Raw genomic sequence first — 18,035 nt, forward strand, 5'->3', positions numbered from 1 at the left:
TGAATTAAAAAACAATAATAATAAAATATAACATAATAAAATTAAACGCTAAAAGTCAAAATAAAACAAGACAATAACATAACCAAATTATTATTTTTTTTTTAAGAAAACAAATGAATTAAAAACAATAATAATAATAACATATAACATAATAAATTAAACGGTAAAAATCTAAATAAAACAAGACAATAACATAACCAAAATTAAATAACTATTGAAATAAAATAATGCAAGCAATAATATAAAATATTCCAAAATGAAAATGTATTAATATTTTTTTTTTTAAACAGACACAAAATTGTTTTATTTTTAATAAAACATTAATTCTTTCTTTCCTGCCCGAGAGTTATTGATTTAACCATAAATTCATTAATGTGTCTATTGTGCGTCATGCTGAAAGGTTATCATATTTTTACTTTTGTGTAACCAAATCAAAACATCAATGATAACTAAAACAATGAATGTTACACTACTTTAGGTTTATTTATTCCTAGTTATTTTGTAATTATCATGAGTGAAGGTGGAATTTTGTCTACAACTTGTTTAATCACATTTGACATATTTTCCTTTACTTTCCCCCCGACTATATGCAAAATGCAGTATATTACTGTATGTTCATACATTCATTAGAGTTCTGGAAATGAATGTGCAACTTTTGGAAAGGACTACGCATTATTTTTGCCTAAACAGTGGCAGTTTGTCAATTTACAGCTGCTTTGCTTCTTGTCGCGGTCTTTTTAACACATTCAACATACAATGACAGGATGCGACTTCATCAAGCTTCCTCATGAGTGATGGATTAAAGTCACGCACCAAAAACAAAGTGAGACAATGTTAACATGCATTCCGATTTTATCTACAGCGAGTCGTCATTGACTTGAGGTGCTGCACTCGTGACTGATAAGGTAAGCGAATCAAAAATTTTAAGATAATAAAGAACTCAATTTCAGGTGAAGTAAAAGAGACAATGGTGTTTATTTCCATAGAAAAAAATATTTATTCATATACATTTAAATCACATTTAGATCACAATTCAGGTGAGTATTTGCATATGGTGCAGCGCCTATATATTACAGCGGACTGTGTCTATTTATATATATATATATATATATATATATATATATATATCACAGCATCGTGGATACACTGCTATACCTGTACATGTACCTGTGTCACATCTGCAAAAGTAGGTTGAACAGGCTGCTACATTTAGTGCATTCCTTTAAAACTGGGAATTTCATAGCTAATACAAGACTGGGGAGCTACAGTGTCGACAAGCCTGGGAAGAACTTCTAGACTATATAAAGTGTTTTATTTTTGCAACTATGGGGAAATACTATGTTTTTTGATTTGGTCACAAACACAAATACACACATGCACACAAAGGCAGGGCCTTAGCTGACCTGGAATTTTCTCTCCACAAAAGGGAAAACAGGAATGTGTTGGGAAGTCAGTTTTTTTTTCTTCTGTCAATTCAATGTTTTTGTACTTAACTTACATGAAACCACACAAAACTAGAAATACACCCACCGTATGTCCTCCGGACAGTTTGTTTTTTTGTTTGCTTACTATTTCTTAAAAAAAAAAAAAGTCATAAACTCAACAAAATTGAAGATACAATTTTTTGTCCTCAAGTACCCCCATGGACATGCAAAACGCTGCAAGGAAAATTATGTCCTGTGTCCTGCACACAATAACAAAATAATAAATTCAATATGCCATGACAGGCTACAATTGCGCCCCTTTTCCACTGCACTAGTGGGCCGGCTCAACTCTACTCGCCTCTGTTTACACTTCCAAATAATGAGAGAAACACAGAACAAGGTTCTCTGGTACTTACATTGCGACCAAGGTAAATAGAAAAGATTTATCCGAGAAGAAAATGAGGGCAGCCCCCCTAAAAAAAAAAACAGGGCTCTGCAGCAACGTGGAGACTGGGGAGTCTGATACAGAGCTAACACAGTAAGCTAATGTTTGCGTGTGTGTTTTTCTCAACATAATGGAAACTAATTTTATCCAAGAGGAGACTATGGGCAACAACAAAAATAAGATGCTGAAGCAAAGTGGAGACTGTGGAGTATAATATTGAATTACACACAACAAGGTAGGCTTATATGTCCTGTATTTACTTCTAGAGTGACATATATTATTTGAGAGGAGACTGAGGGACAGCAAGAAAATTCAGCAAAGTAAAGACTGTGGAGTCAGACTATGGACAACAACAAAAATAAGGTGCTGAAGCAAAGTGGAGACTGTGGAGTATATTATTGAAGTACACATAACAGAGTAGGCTCATGCTACTTTACTTCTCTAAAGCGACATACTGTATATTATTTGAGAGGAGACTGAGGGCAGCAAAAAAATGCAGCAACGTGGAGACTGTAGAGTACATCGCTCCACCATCCAGCGCTAACAGAGAAAGCCAACATGTCTGCACTTACTCCTTTAAAGAGACTTACTCAATTTGACAGGAGACAGAGGGCACCATGAAACGGGACCTATGCGCCAAAAAGGAGACTGTGGAGTACATCACTGCATTGTCCAAAGCTAAGAGTGTAACTAACATTAAGATGCCTTGTACAGTATTTACTTTACCAAAGAGACTATTTTTTCTGAGAGTGGACTGAGGGCAGCAAAGTGGAGACTGCGGAGTATAATGGGAAAGCTAATTTGTTGGGGCCCAATTGATTAATCGGCCGGTTGATATTAGCTCTCTTTCTAACTTTGACAATGAATTTTTTACATATCACAACCTAAGATAAAGATAACAAAGATAAGATTCAAATAGCGCCCCCCTCCCCTAAGAAAAATCTGCAGATTTTTGCCAACTTTTCTCTCTGTTGCATTAAGTAACTTAAAAATAACTAATTTTATTCATTATATGTATTTTTTTTTTAATCAAATGGTGGATTAATCAGTTATCGGAATTTTATTGTGCCAAATATCGAAATCGGCATCTACCACAAAAAAATCCATATCGTTCAGGCCCTACTAACAGTGTGTTTATTTTTGTCGGTTCTAGTGAGTAGCGCCGTGGGGGCCTGACTAGATCCTGTGCAGTGGAAAAGGGGTATTGGTGTTAAACAAGTGTTGCAGGTTCCAAACTCCACTTTTCACCATTATCTTTGCATAATATGCATTTCACCAGTTTTCCCCTTAAAGTGGACGATTCATACATTCTATGCTTCCTCATTCGGGGAGGAGCGTCACCGAGAGTCCATCCAGCATTCCGATCCCAAGAAAGGTGAGTAAGCCCCGCCCTCCCACCCCCACATCAAAGAGGGTCCATGTAACAACTTGAGTGGTTATAGGATGTCAAACCAAAAATGTCTTTTGGCTTGAGCTGCTCATTTCAGTTCCCCCTTTTTATGTCCGCAGCGGACGGGTTCGCTTCCTCATTGTCGTCACGAGAGGTTTTCACTTTCCGACCGGGTCTCGCGTGACCTTTTGGGACGGGTCTTTAGAGGTGATAGATAATTGATGGTACCGCTAAGAAATGGCATCGTTTCAGTTCTCGGAGCTATCAGTCCGGGCCCAGGTACTCCGCGTTCTCCGCTGCCGGCAAGTGTCCGTTCATGCGGGCCTTGAACGTGGGCGTGAAGCTCTGCTGGTAGTCAGGGTTGTCTATGCTGTTCTGCGCTTTGTACTTGTGGACGGCGTGGATCTCGCCGTTGGTGTGGGACGGGAACTCGTTGAGGTATTCTGGTCCGTTGGGCCCGTTCTTGAAGCAGTTGAGGTACTCGGACTCGTCGGCGTCGTCCGAGGAGATGGTGGGAAGGAGGGTGCGCGGAGGGCCCGGGTGCTGGTACACGGGATTCATCATGTCTGAGGCCGTGTTCTGGTTCATGTAGTCTGTCACAAAACAAGAGGAGGAGTTTGAATCAAGATTTAGGTGCAGATTCAGTAACACTCAACACTTTATAAATTGTTCACTTGTGCAGATTTTTCCCCCCGTCCAAACACTGCATCAATTGCCAAAGCACAGATGAATGTGAAAAAAATTATGCAGACATAGTTGGAACGAGCCATGGGCTAATTACTGGTTTGACGGTTTACCGTGGTTTGAAAAAGTCAACGTTTTAATAACTGCTAATGCCAGTAATGAGTTCTGTTCTTTTTTTAGGGGACGTTTAAGCAGGACATAATGTGCTTGCAGAGTTGAGTAAACGAGTCGCTTCTTTGAGGTAAATTGCCTCCAATTACAACTACTTTTTTGTCCTATTCAGAACATAACAGAGGAGGAGGAAGGAGAGAGCAAGAAGATATACTGCAAACTTGTGCCCTTTTCTCTGATTAATGTGCATTGTACTTAAAAAATGATGCCAGTGGGTACTAGTTAGCCCCAAGGACAACATGCGTAGCCCTGAGTAGCCTGTTTGAAAAATAGCTCACCAGTGTTGGGACACTGAAACTTACTAGGAAGAAATAAAACAGAAAAGGAATGCTCACATTTATTTATCTTACTTATATAAATGTAACATCTTACATGTTTCTTCTGTAGCCTACTAAATATTCTACATTTTGACGAAAAATAAACTAGATTGGGTTGTTATTTATTATTTACTAAAAAAATGTGGGTATTTTAAAGCTGTAATTTTAATTCTGAGATATTTTCGCTCATGGTTATCATACACGGTTATCAGAATCTAATATCATCCCGTGCCCAGTTGGAATAGAGAGACTAATAAGACAATCGAGCATTCACACAAATACTTTTCATCATGTTTGTAAATTGTCCCAATCTGATCATGTGATCGGAAATCTTCTTAAATTAATTTCTAGAGTCAAGAAAAAATATTTGATTTGATTTGAACCACTGCTGACTTACAGACATATAAAAATCTATCATGTTGGGATAACTATTTGAATAAAAAAAATAAAGCTAACTAAGCCAATTTGGATGCAATCTTTTTTTGTTGTTTTTAATGCATTGTTGAGGAATCTGATTGGGACATCTTTATTTATAAGCATATGCAGCCAGTATACTTCTGGATGGGGGAATGTGATGGGCTTAGGCTTACTTCAACTGAAAATGAGAACTAAGAACTGATCACTGAGCCAGAGGCGACTTAGAGCAGCATGACAAAAACGTGTGTTTGGCTGACGTCACAAGATATAACCCTAAACGTTTAGATTTTATTCAATTTAAATTAATGAGGCAGATTCCGTAGGTGAGGAAGCACAAGCGAGTACAGTAATTTCTGGACTATAAGACGCTACTTTTTTCACTTGCATTCGACCCTGCGGCTAAAACAAAGGTGCGGCTTATTCATCAGATCACAAGGGGGCGCACTATAAAGGAAGCGCAAAAACGACAGGCAGAGCATAACAAATCAAGTGAGCCCAAATACAGTAGGAGAGACAGAACAAGAGCGAGACAATTTGCGCCCTCATTATGGAAAAGAAAGTAGCGACAGCCCGGTGCGGCTTATATGTGTAACAAACTCGAGTATTCCCCAAATTTAGCTAGCGCGGCTTATAGTCAGGTGCGCCTTGTAGTCCAGAAATTATTGTAGGTGACGTAAATAGTTGTACAGAGAAGAATGCAAGACCATATTAATCATGAATTTCCACCATGCCTATTTTTGAATAAACTTACCTGTTGAAATGAAAATGACATACAGTCTGGAGTTCCATCTACCTTTGAAGCAATTGACCTCATGTAACATCTCAACCGACAGTTCACGCAATCAAACTATGGTAATAAAAAAGGCAAAAACCATCACACAATCCCCGTTGACTTATTGACATAAGGCAAAACGGTTTGTTTACTCGTGGTTCCATCAGAGCTATTATTGCCACCCAACGTATAGTCATGTGAACTTCAGCAGCTAAATTCTATCTGCAATCTGCTTTTTGACCACTGGATGTCACTCTATGTTTCAAAGTCCAACAGATGCTGCTGCGCTCACCTGAGTGACATGTGGTGCTTCTAAAAGTAGGACACTCACCTGGAGCAGGCAGGAAGGCGTCATCTAGTAGTTTATCTGTGGGATCGGGAATATAACGAAGGACCATACTTCCATCCCTGCTGGGTAATCCATTCTGTGAATCACAAATAAATGGGCTCATTTTTGTCTTTTTGAAAACACGTATAAAGATATGAAATAGCTCTTTTTCTCACCAGTAATCCATTTCTGCCGTTGCACGTCCCGATGCTGCTGTTCTGGCTCTGTCGGGAAAAGAAAAGGGTCGGTTGATGACACATTTTCTATTTGAGCCATTACAGAGTCTTGTTTTGGCACCGAGAGGAACCGCACGGCTGTCACGGGCGGCGTGAGAAGCATCCGAGAAGCCACCGTGACAAGCTATGTCGCGTCTGTCGTCGTGGCAAGGAAAGCAATTACTTTTAACAAGAAGAGCATATTAAAACATGGCGACGGAACAAGCGCCTGGAAAACATTTTGTGACCCACCCCGCCCCCAGAGCATGCTATGATATTACAAAAACAGAGTCTCTGCAAAGGTAATCACGTTCCCAGGTAGAGCAGCCAGATTGACACACGGCCAACATCGAACCTGAGGAAGAAGAGCTCCAACTGGGAGGAAACGTGGGAGGGGGGAGGATAATGAGGCCTACTTGTTTGTCTTGTGCTTGATTACAGGGAGGAAACAGTGGTGACTATAGCAGAATTAGGGCAATGGGGCCATAAACTATAAATCCAAGTGAGTTACACGCCTCTTAATTCATTCATCAATCATGGGTTGAACTGTGCCACTTAGCGCCAGCTGAATTAGGGTTCAATGCCACTGGACATTTTTATGTTTCTAATATTGTGGGGATGAGGCTCGTTCCTGTTCCGGAGTGCACAAAGCAAGGCATACTTGGACGAGTTTGATATGGAAGAAGCCCTTCAAACACTTTGAGATAAGGAATAAAGAGGACTCATTTGTGTCAATGTAACTACCATGTCTCCCTATACTTACAAATTCCCCCAAAAGTCCTACACCTCAAAAGTCAAATCCCCACACTGAATCACCTCAAACGCTAAATCCACCAAAAGCAAAGTGCCTCAAGTCACCCCCGCCCACCCCCCAAAAGTTAAACATCCCTCGAGTCAAACAACCCAAAATTCAACCACAAGTGGAGACACATCAAATGTCAGAAATGACAAAGTTCAATGGCCTAAAAGTTGACACACCAAAAAGTCAAATGACTCAAAAGTCAAATGTCCAAAAGTCAACCACCCCCAAAGTCAAAAATTTCCTATGACAAAGTTCAATTGCCCAAAAGTCACCACTATGTAAAGTCAAATGCCCAAAAGTTAAACACCCCTAAAGTCAAACGTTTCATAAGTCAAACCCCTGTGTGTAAGTCCAATGCCCCAAAAGGCACATGCTTCAAAACTCCAAAGCTTCTTAAGTCTCATAAGCCAAATTTCTCCAAAGTCAAACATCCCAAAAGTCAAACACCTGTGAGAAGGTTCAATGCCCAAAAAGTCAGATGCCTCAAAAGACAACACACTCTGAAATGTCAAACGTCTCAAAGTCAAACCCCCAAAAGTCGAACATCTAAATAGTTGATACTCTCATAAAGGCAAATGCCTCAAAAGTCAACCACACTTAAGTCAAACACCTCAAAAGTCAAGCCTTTCATAGGTCAAATGGCTGTGCGAAAGCACAATGCCTCAAAAGTCAGACACTTCAAAAGCCTAATGCCCCAACAGACAACTGCCTCAAAAGTCACAACATCACACAAGCTGAACATCCCTTCAGTCAAATAATCCAAAATTCAAACACAATAATTAAAAGTCGCAAAAGTCAAAAGAAAAACAAGTCATAAGTCAAACACCTGTGAGAAACCCCAATGTCACAACATTACGATGCCTCAAACCACCAAGTCCCCAAAAGTCAAACACTCTCAAGTCAAATGACTCCAAAGTCAAACACCCCAAAAGTCAAACATTTCCTAGGCCAAACCCCAGAAGTCAAATCTTTCATAAATCAAACTGCTGTGAGAAAGCTCAATGCCCCAAAAGTTAGACGCCCAAAAAAATAAACACTCTCAAAGGTCAAATGCCCCAAAAGTAAAACCAATAAAAGTCTAAGACTCAAATTGTTAAACATGACAAGAGTAAAAAGCCCCAAATGCCAAACACCTTAAAAGGTCAATGCTTCAAAAGTGCAGATGTTTATTGATCGTCACTGACAAAGTGCCTGTCCTCTATGTTTTTTTATGTGACCCCACTGGTAATCTGAAAACTGAGTAAAAGATTTAAAAGCTCTGTCCAGGCACTCCAGAGATCCAACTATTTGAATACAAGCTATTAAAAGGTCTCCAGAATTTCTGTCCTTGTTTTCTAAACAAAACAGCAAAATGGTGGCTCAGACGGGCAGCGCGAAATCTTACGGTGGAGTGCAGCAGCGGCGTCTGAGATGTGCTCAGGCTGGCGAAGAAGCCGCGCTGCGGTAGCAGGTACTCGTCAGCGTCGACGGCGTCCTCCATCTCCTCGTCGCTCACCAGGGTGCGGAAGAACTTGTTGTCGGGAGGATTCTGCAGGTGCAGGCTCTCGTCTCCCTGCGACGGCAACAGTGTCAAAAGCTCGCCTAGCAAACTGTAGCCAGATTCGGCACATCATTAAAAGGTAATACCTGGATGACGAGATAGCGGGGAGGATCCCTCGCCATTTTTGTGAACTCCGCTATTAGTTCTCGGAAACGCGGTCGACTATCTGCGTCGATCATCCAACCTGCAAACACGGCAATAACAACACTCAGAAAAAGTTATCGCCTATATATATGTACAGCAATTATTGCTATAAGCGTGAGAACATTTTCACTATTTTAATCATATTTAGAGTTTCAACAGTTATTCGACAACTAATTGATTTTTGAGAGTCAATCAAAACATTTTTTTTCATATTTTCTAGGGCTGTCAAAATTAAAGCGTTAACTCTGGAGATTAATTTAAATTCATTAAAACGTTAAAACATGGACTATAGTTTTACTTTCTGATTTACTTGCTTTGATGCGTGTTGGAGAATTCTAAAGTAATTTATGCACTTTGTAGAGCTAAATTCAAATAGCATATTATTTGTACACCTTTGGCGTATCGTCTCAGAGCAAAATTCAATGCTCATGTTACCTCCATGGGGCCTCACAAACCAAATGTGTTGCTCGTGAGCAGAAAAAAACTGGAAGCGAAAAGTTCTGGGAATTAGTTTTTAACAGTTGTATTGTATAGGAGAAGTATTCTATTCAAGGATCAAAGAAAGCTATTAGAACAGTCTTTGACTTTTCACAGCACTAGTATTTTCTGACACGTTACTGACCAAACCAGGAACTGAATACATTTTTTGGGGGCTTTTTCTGCACTCTAAATTTGAAATAATGTTCTATTTGTTGAACAAAGGAACGAAAATTAAAAAATGTGTTTGAAATTAATGTGTTTGTATTAAATCAAATAATGTATTAATTGATTATTAACTCATTCACTCCCAGCCATTTCACTGAAGCAACCCCTTTCGCTCCTGGCTGTTTTAATAGATTTTGACTGATTTCGCAAGGCCCACAGAATGTTGTGTTATATTGCTATAAAAACACGGAACCTACCAAAAGAAAGATTAGAGTCTCTTCTTTCATCAGGAAAAAAATGGCCCTGGTTGATCTCTTATACTCGGCTGCCACCTACTGGCCGCTTTTGTAATAACTACCATTGCTTCAAACATTCCCTTCAGTTCAGAGGCTGCATCAAAGCCTTCTGTATGCTCTAGCATAAAAAACATTTTAAAAATGTATAAATACATTTTTGGGACCATGGCAATATTTAAAATAGAACGTCTTTATAAGTTTTTGGGAACAAATTAGTTAAAATTAATAATAATTGCAGCCCTAATTTTCTGAATTTAAAATAAGCACAAAACTTTAGTAAAAGTCTGCCAGCTGTGGGGGAGGTGGGTGGGGGGATGGGGAGGTAGGGGGTTGACGCGTAGCCTGGCAGTGGGGCAAGAAAAGGTTGGCGGGCCGGCAGGTGTATGGGAAACCCTGGAGTGCAATTCCTTGCAATGCAGTGCAATTTGGGGAGGCTGGAACAAATTAACTACATTTTCATTCATTTCAATGGGGAAAGATGATTTGAAGTATTTATTTATTTATTATTTATTTTTACAGAGCAACTTGACCAAAAACATCATTACTATGTTGAAGTATTTCACCACCTTTTCCAACTAAACACTTACATTTGACCATGATCATATAGACATCAATGGTGCAGATGGGAGGTTGAGGCAGACGCTCGCCTTTCTCCAGCACGCCGGCGATGTCGCTGGCCGGAATGCCGTCGTACGGCTTGGTCCCAAATGTCATCAGCTCCCAAACGGTCACGCCTGCGGGGAAAAGGAGAAGTCACTTGGGCTTTTCGCGTGCGATGCAGCCGTGGAAATGCGAGTGACAGGATGTGAGCAAAAATTGCCCGCGGCGTCCAAATGTTGACAAATGGGATGTGGGAGTTAGCAGGATGTATCTGGGGAGCTGAGAGAGAGAGGGGGGGGAAGGCTGTCATTTGTGCCAGGGCTTGCTGATGGCTTCGACAGAAAGGTATGATCAAACCCTGAGGGGGTATTAGAAGATTTGAAAGCATATGAGAAAGAAAGAAAGCAGAGTCGTGTTATGTTTCCATGACTCTGCAGTTAATACACGAGTGTTCGCAAGATGGAAAAAGTGTTTGTGTGGGTTGACGCGATTTTGTCCAGCTGGGAGAGCTGGTGTGTGTTTATGGGAAAAAAGCAAGATATTCTCCCATCTCATGTTGTGTTCTTAAATGTTGCCAACATCCAAAGACAATATTGCATTTGCAAATGTTCTCGCCTGCTGCCATTCATCTGCAAAAGCTGTTTTTGCAATTGGAAGTTAAACAAGTCGCTATGTGGGACTCACCGTAACTCCACACGTCGCTCTGGTGTGTGTACGTCCTGTTCAGTATTGACTCAAGAGCCATCCATTTAATGGGCACCTGGAATTTAAAAAAAATACATAATACATAATAGAACAATTCAGTTCACAGTTAACTGCTACCTAAATAGGGCTGAAGGTTTTTTGCCATTTTTAAGCTTTTCTTTTCTCCATAATTTGATATTGAAAACAGAGTTCCTCTGATTAGTTAGTTCTTGACATGTGGGCGTCTTGTGGCCACCATTGACATTGAACGGGCCATTGGCGGAATTGTACCCAGTATTGTACCTGTTGGCAGGCTAACACCATGCTAGCAAGAAACAAAAGGGAGTTAGCAAACTTTGATGCCGGAGGTGAGAGATGAACTAGCTTAGCGCTAGCAATGATAAGGCTAGTAGTTAAAGTAGTGGGTTTAAAATGGGGAAAAAGAGCAAAACATCTTTTGTTTGGCTGTTGGTCAGTGTACGACAAAAGTAAGTTATTTTAAGGTTCACTTTCGTTGACACTCTACAGTCTCATAGTCTACAATCTGATACTTTTAAATGAGGTAAATGAATATGCCTTTGCAAATGTATGTTTGAAATGAAGCACTGTAAGTGCACTCCATTTACAATTCTGATCAAATTGGATTTTTGTGGCAAAAGTATATTTAGTAACCCATTCCAGTTGATTTGGTCACTCGGTAGCTAATGTCAATACAAATCTTTGGTGGGGGAGTCCGAGCTCTAATATATAAATATATAATGTATGTAAAATGGTTTATTATGGAAGGTCACCTTTAAAACGAAAGTCAGCCGAAAAACATTATTCACAATAATATATTTTATGCAGCCCTATGTTGTTATGATTAATATTGCATTTATGGAACATGAATGAGGCAGCAAATTCCATGTCAGGGGCGGCCATTTTGCCACTTGCTGTCAACTGAAAATGACACCACAGTTGCTCAGGGCTAAGATAATGACCAATCAGAGTTCAGCTTGTGAATGTCCCATGGCTAAAATCAGAAAACGGATGAGCTGTGATTGGTCTTAACCTGAGCCCTGACTAACTGTGATGTCATTTTAAGTCTACTGCAGTGACAAAATGGCCGGCCACCAGAGATGGGTCAAAACGGGTGGATTCTGATGCTTCATTCAAATTCCACAGATGCAATATTCATCAAAATGTCATGTTTTGATGAGATGGGGTAAGAAGAACATATTATTGTCCCAAAAAATGTGGGGTTACCTTCCCTTTAACTTCACAAGAGGTGCTTTCTGGTGAACTTAATGAACTTTACAGATGATAAGTACACGTTACTTTGTATATTGCATCCAAGCCTGAGGATGATTTTTAATGTATTTCTGATTAGAGTCATTTTGATTGAACTGTCCTGTAATGCAGGAGCGACTCATCTTTCTGTAATTGCACCGAAAATCTGATAAAAGAAGGCTCTTATCTGATTTGTCTTTTTCCTCGAAGCAAACAGGAACTATTTATATTCCTTACGTAACATTTAAGCTGAAAACAAAAGAACAGCGCAAAAATAGCACCTTTCATGACTCGTGACTAATTGTTTGGAAACGGCGCAAGGTGTCTATCACACAGGCCTGAATGTCCAAAAATGAAATTAAAACTAAAATGGGACTTTTATGACTAACCTTTCCTCCGTCTGCGTGGTACTCCTTCTCATCGGCGTTCAGCAGCTTGGCCAGGCCAAAGTCGGTGATCTTGACATGCTGGGGGGTCTTCACCAGGACGTTTCTGGCTGCCAAGTCACGATGGACCAAATGGCGCTCCTCTAAATAGTTCATCCCCTTGAGTTAGAATGGTGAGGTGTTAAAAAAGATGGTGGCATTGTTGGGAAAACTGGCCAATTTTAAATCTATGATGAGAGTAAATTTGAGAATTTTCCTTGTTGTTCAATCAAAGTTTGCAACTTTTGTTAATATTTTTGAATGTCTGAAATGGATTCATTGGATTTACATTATAGCCTATTAGAAATATTGTTTCCATTTTTGTACAGTGAGTTTTTAGTCAGACTTTTTAGAATTAATTAATCATGAAAACCAAGGTTCCATTGTACAAACTTTTCGGGTGGAGCATCAATTACTCGCAGATTTTCGCTATATAAGAATAACTGGATTTTGACAGATTTTGCAAGGCCCAGAGAATATTGTGTTCTATTGCCATACACGGAAACAAGGAACCTACCAAAAGAAAGATTAGTGTCTCTTCTGTCATCAGGAAAAAAAGTACATTTCTATCTGTTTAAAACAGTGGGGAAAAGAGCTTTTTGCAACATAGCCCTGGTTGATCTCTTATACTCTGCTGCCACCTGCTGGCCATTTTTGTAATAACTACCATTGCTTCAAACGTTCTCTTCAAAAGTCTTCTGTATGTTCTAGCATAAAAAAAAAAAAACGTATATATACGCTTTTGGGACCATGGTAATATTTAAAATAGAACGTATTTATACGTTTTTGGGAGCAAATGAGTTAATTTCATGGAATTTTAAGGAAAATTACTGTATTGGGATTTTGTAACTGTTTTTTGGGGGCGGGGATTTATGTACTAGTGGTATTTGTAACTGGTATCGGTATTGGTGACTACTCAAGAGTTGAGTATCCGTATTGGTCTGAAATAAATTGGAACATCCCTAGTAAAGAGAGCTACTTACCAATTCCGACCTTGAACGTAACATGTTCTGAGTGCTAGGCTAAACCAATAAAAGGAGCAAAATTCGTCGGGTCTCACCTTAGCAATCTGCACGCACCAGTTGAGCAGGTACTGCGAGCCGATATTGTCCTTGTTCTCCTTGACGTAGTCCAGCAGGCAGCCAAAGGACATCAGCTGGGTGACGAGCTGCACGGTGGACGTCAGACAGATGCCCAATAGGCGACACACGTGCGGGTGCTCCACACTGGCCATCACGTAGGCCTCCTGGAAAGGGGAAATAAGGCTCAAAAGTTTTATTATAAAAACTACAAAAAAATTCCTTCACGTCAAATGATTTCCTATGGGAACATTTGTAATTAGAACAACTCATGCAGCATTCATTTTCCAGAAGGCCTTGAATCACACCAACGCCCACATGGCCCCCGTGTGGATTTATCATGGATTTCCTCCAGTGTGACGAGTTCTCAGTTTACAGTCAAAACAAGCGGTCGTGGTGACTTTTAAAATGGGAGTCGACTTACGTCTAAGATCTCTTTGTTGGCTTTGGGCGACGTGGCCTCTCTCAAAACTTTGATGGCAACTGGGATCTTCACGTCTTCTCCCTCTGGGACCCAAAGGCCCTGCAAGGACACGCAATCAAGTAAGGAATTACCTCCAAAAGTATTGAAACAGTGAAGGTAATATTTGAGCTATTTTTTTATATAACAGAACCATACGCTACTCATGTTATCCTTGGGGCTAACTAGTACCCATTGGCACCTTTTTATTTATATATATTTTTTTAAGGACAATACACATTAATTAACAGAGCAAAAAGGCATCCGTGTTTGCAGTGTCTCTTTAGTCTTGCTCCCCCTAAAGTGCATAACTCACCCACCAGAAAAAAAGATAATATACCCAACTCTGCAAGCAGCCAATCAGATTGTGCAGTATAGGTTGGCTAATGTTTGTGCAATGAGTCTGCCTGATTTTTCTCTCAGCTTCACAGCTACCTGGTTTTCATGTTGGTTACACTTGTACCAAGTATAAATGTAACCTTTACGGGAAAAAATAAAATTAAGAAATAATTTGAAATATTGTTAATAAAACTGGGAAAATGGAAAAATTAATGTCAGCACTTTTAACATTTTCATATACAAAAATAATGTTTTTTTTCTAGATTTTTAAACGAGTAACCGAGTATAAATGTAGCCTTTAGGGGGAAAATAAAATTAATAAATAATTTGAAATATTGTTAATAAAACTGTGAAAATAGCAAAATTACTGGCAGCAAAACATTTAACATTTTCATACACAAAAATAATATTTTTTTCTAGATTTTTAAACGTGTAACCGTGTATAAATGTAGCATTTAGGGGAAAAATTAAATTAAGAAATAATTTGAAATATTGTTAATTAAACTGTGAAAATAGCAAAATTACTGCCAGCAGAATTTAACATTTTCATATGCAAATTATTTTTCTAGATTTTGTAACTTTCAACAGAATTTTACATAGAAGGGTTTGAAACAATTAAAATATAAAATAATCTGAATTTGCACTGTAATGCATATTATGATTTAAAAAATAAATAAATGCAACATATAAAGTATGGTTGAGTCAGTTTTGAACCTTAACTCATTCATTGCCATTGACGGCTATAGACGTAAAAAATTCATTTGAACTATTTCTATTAGTTTAACATTTTTTCCACTTTAGTTAACAAGAGTATGAAAATCTAGAAAAAAATATTGTAGCTTTAGAACAGATATAATTTGTGATTAATCGTGAGTTAACTTGTGAAGTCATGTGATTAATTATGATTAAAAATTGTAATCGCCTGATGCCCCTAATTTTTAATAATGTTTTCTTTTTTAAATAAAAAATAAATAATTTTAATATATATATTTTTATTTTTAATCATCTTTTTTTTTCTTTTTCAAGAAAATATTATGAAAAATTAGGGGCATCAGGCGATACTTTTTTTTTTGGCATAATTAATCACATGACTTCACTAGTTAACTCACGATTAATCACAAATGTTATATCTGTTCTAATACAACAAAAAACAAAAGTGGGAAAAAATGTTAAACTAAGAAATAGTTCAAATGAATTTTTGACGTCTATAGCTGTCAATGGCAGTGAATGAGTTAATGTAGTATATGATGGGTTGTTATCTGCATTTCTACAGACTTTTATGAGCAACCATAAGATTTATGACCAACTTGGAACCCTAAAACCATTTCTTCCTTACAGGGGTAATATACTGTATATGAGAGACCAATGAGAAATCTACACTAGCAATAAACTGCTACCCAATCCGGAAATGAATAGCAAAAGCATTGCATCATCGATTCAAACCGAATCTTACTCCAAAGCCTCCAAGTGTGTGCTTAATGCACACAGGAAGCCAACGTGGAGTCAGTGGTGTGTGTGACCACGCGAGTTAAAAATGTGCCTTTTAATTGAAAAATTGACAACAGATGTGATGCAAAGTTGGATAATTTTTTTGCACACCCTGCCATTCTAAGGCCTGTTATTACCTTGTAGACTGTACCAAAAGCCCCTGATCCCAGAACTTTGATTTTCTTGAATTCTGGTTCCTTCAAGATGCGCAGCAGAGCTTGGTTAGGCGCCTCGCCGCTTGGAGTCAACGGTTCAACCAACTAGAACGATAGCGCTCAGACGTTACAGCACCAAAACAACATGATCCCATCACAAGCTTTCTCAACCTCGTCATACCTCTTTTTCCTGGAGGAGTCGCCGCATGGTCCTCTTCCTCTTGATGTGACGTCGGCGCAGCAACACGACCACCGACAGGCCCGCCACCAGGACCGCCAAAAGGCCGCCCACCACACCCGCCGCAACCATAGACAGACCCGAAGAGCTAAAGGAGAGTCACACAAATCGTCTCTTTAGCTCAAAGTCAGTAAAAAGGATCTTAATTGACGCTTCTTAAACCCTTAAGACCCACATTTTTTCAGATGGGCAAAATTGATTTGTTTTTGCCTATTTTGACTCTTTTTCCACATAAGAACAACATGGAAATTTTGTTTTGGGGTTATCGCACGTTTTTAGTTGTTATAATGGACGCCAGGATAATATGGCTGTAATGTGTTGTAAACTTACCAAGCTTATTGGTAACATTTTGAACATAAACATCATGCAAATCAACTTGCGATTGTGATCCAATCATGAACCAGAAGTGTTGACATCATCCAAATTATGCATTTTATTGGTTTAGACACGCAAATATGTCATGTCCACTAGGGGTGTGCCAAAAAAAATAGATTTTCATAAGAATCGGGATTCTCATTTAGTACGATTTAAAATCAATTTTAAATGTCCCCAAATCGATTTTATTTAAATTATTTTATACTGTCTTGCCTTTGTCTGTGTGTGCCTTTATTTGGAGCACTGTTCATGTTGTACCCGGTTTGGCCACTTAGGGGCAGTGTGGTTCCACACGGTCTAATACACTGTTAAGTTGTAGCCACTTTAGAGTAGAAGGAAAAAGTCACGATCAAGCTATTCCAATAAAAGTCGTTTTTTTTTCAGTGTGGAGCCGTTCTTTTGAGTGAGAAAAGTGCCGCGAGTAGCGCGCTAATTAGCATTAGCAAGTCAGACTGGAGTAAATCATTACAATTCCTTGCACATCTATAGATTGAAGCAAAAATCATTGGCAATCAAATAATTTTGAAGCAAAAATCGTTCTTAATCAAGAATCAATTCTGAATCGAATGGCAGACCCAAAAATCGGAATCAAATCGTGAGACATTTAAAGATTCCCACCCCTTATGTCCACTGCAATCATCTATGGGTCTGAAAGTTTTTTTTTAAAGGTGAAGTCAACCCAAAGCATTTCTCTGACAATAATATATTTTATGAAGCCCCACTGGTCTAAATACGGTATTCTGGTTAATATTGTGTTAGTGGAAAATGAGTTAAGCAGCAAAATTGAGCCGTTTTTTTATCCATCTCAGGGGGCGGCCATTTTGCCACTTGCTGTCGACTAAGGATGACATCACAGTCGCTCAGGGATCAGGCAACGACCAATCACAGCTCACCTGTTTTTTTAAGCTGAGCTGTGATTGGTTGTTACCTGAGACCTGAGCAACATTGATGTCATCTTCAGTCGACAGCCAGTAGCAAAATGGCCGCCCCCTGAGATGGATAAAAATGGCTGAATTTTGCTTCATAGCTCTTATGGACTATATACCACGGAGGAGGCGGAACTTCCGACCGTTTTTTTGTGACGTGTGGGCCGCGTCCCAGTACTTGCGCTCCCGCCTTTGTGCCCCTCGGTTGCGCGTTCCCGTCGACGGGTGCGAGGCTGCGAGTGTGTAGTGTCTGTCTCAGTGTCCGAAGCATTTCAGATAGCCGAGACGCCCTCCCGCCGATGAGCGGGAGCGCACGGTTGGGGGGCACAGGGGTGGGAGTGCGAGTGTTGGAACGCGGCCAGCAGTGGCCGGAAACGGTGCTGATGTGTAAAACCTGGAAGTCCGTG

The 18,035-nt window shown here is 39.4% G+C and overlaps 1 protein-coding gene across 2 annotated transcripts in view; it reads right to left on the reverse strand.

Moving 5' to 3' along the window:
• Positions 1 to 956: 956 nt before the first annotated feature.
• egfra (epidermal growth factor receptor a (erythroblastic leukemia viral (v-erb-b) oncogene homolog, avian)) overlaps positions 957 to 18,035 on the reverse strand; it is a 61,218-nt gene continuing 44,139 nt past the window's right edge. For both annotated transcript variants that reach the window (XM_077555890.1, XM_077555888.1), the window contains 12 exons: positions 16,271 to 16,415; positions 16,072 to 16,194; positions 14,072 to 14,170; positions 13,629 to 13,814; positions 12,533 to 12,688; positions 10,875 to 10,950; positions 10,178 to 10,324; positions 8,592 to 8,689; positions 8,350 to 8,517; positions 6,125 to 6,172; positions 5,952 to 6,045; positions 957 to 3,852 (listed from right to left, as the gene is read on the reverse strand). In XM_077555890.1, coding sequence (XP_077412016.1) covers positions 3,524 to 3,852; positions 5,952 to 6,045; positions 6,125 to 6,172; positions 8,350 to 8,517; positions 8,592 to 8,689; positions 10,178 to 10,324; positions 10,875 to 10,950; positions 12,533 to 12,688; positions 13,629 to 13,814; positions 14,072 to 14,170; positions 16,072 to 16,194; positions 16,271 to 16,415 — 1,669 coding nt within the window. In that variant the 3' untranslated portion in view covers positions 957 to 3,523. The remainder of the gene's footprint in view (positions 3,853 to 5,951; positions 6,046 to 6,124; positions 6,173 to 8,349; positions 8,518 to 8,591; positions 8,690 to 10,177; positions 10,325 to 10,874; positions 10,951 to 12,532; positions 12,689 to 13,628; positions 13,815 to 14,071; positions 14,171 to 16,071; positions 16,195 to 16,270; positions 16,416 to 18,035) is intronic.

The sequence above is a fragment of the Vanacampus margaritifer genome, chromosome 2 (genome assembly GCF_051991255.1).
Source record: "Vanacampus margaritifer isolate UIUO_Vmar chromosome 2, RoL_Vmar_1.0, whole genome shotgun sequence".
Lineage (NCBI taxonomy): Eukaryota > Metazoa > Chordata > Actinopteri > Syngnathiformes > Syngnathidae > Vanacampus > Vanacampus margaritifer.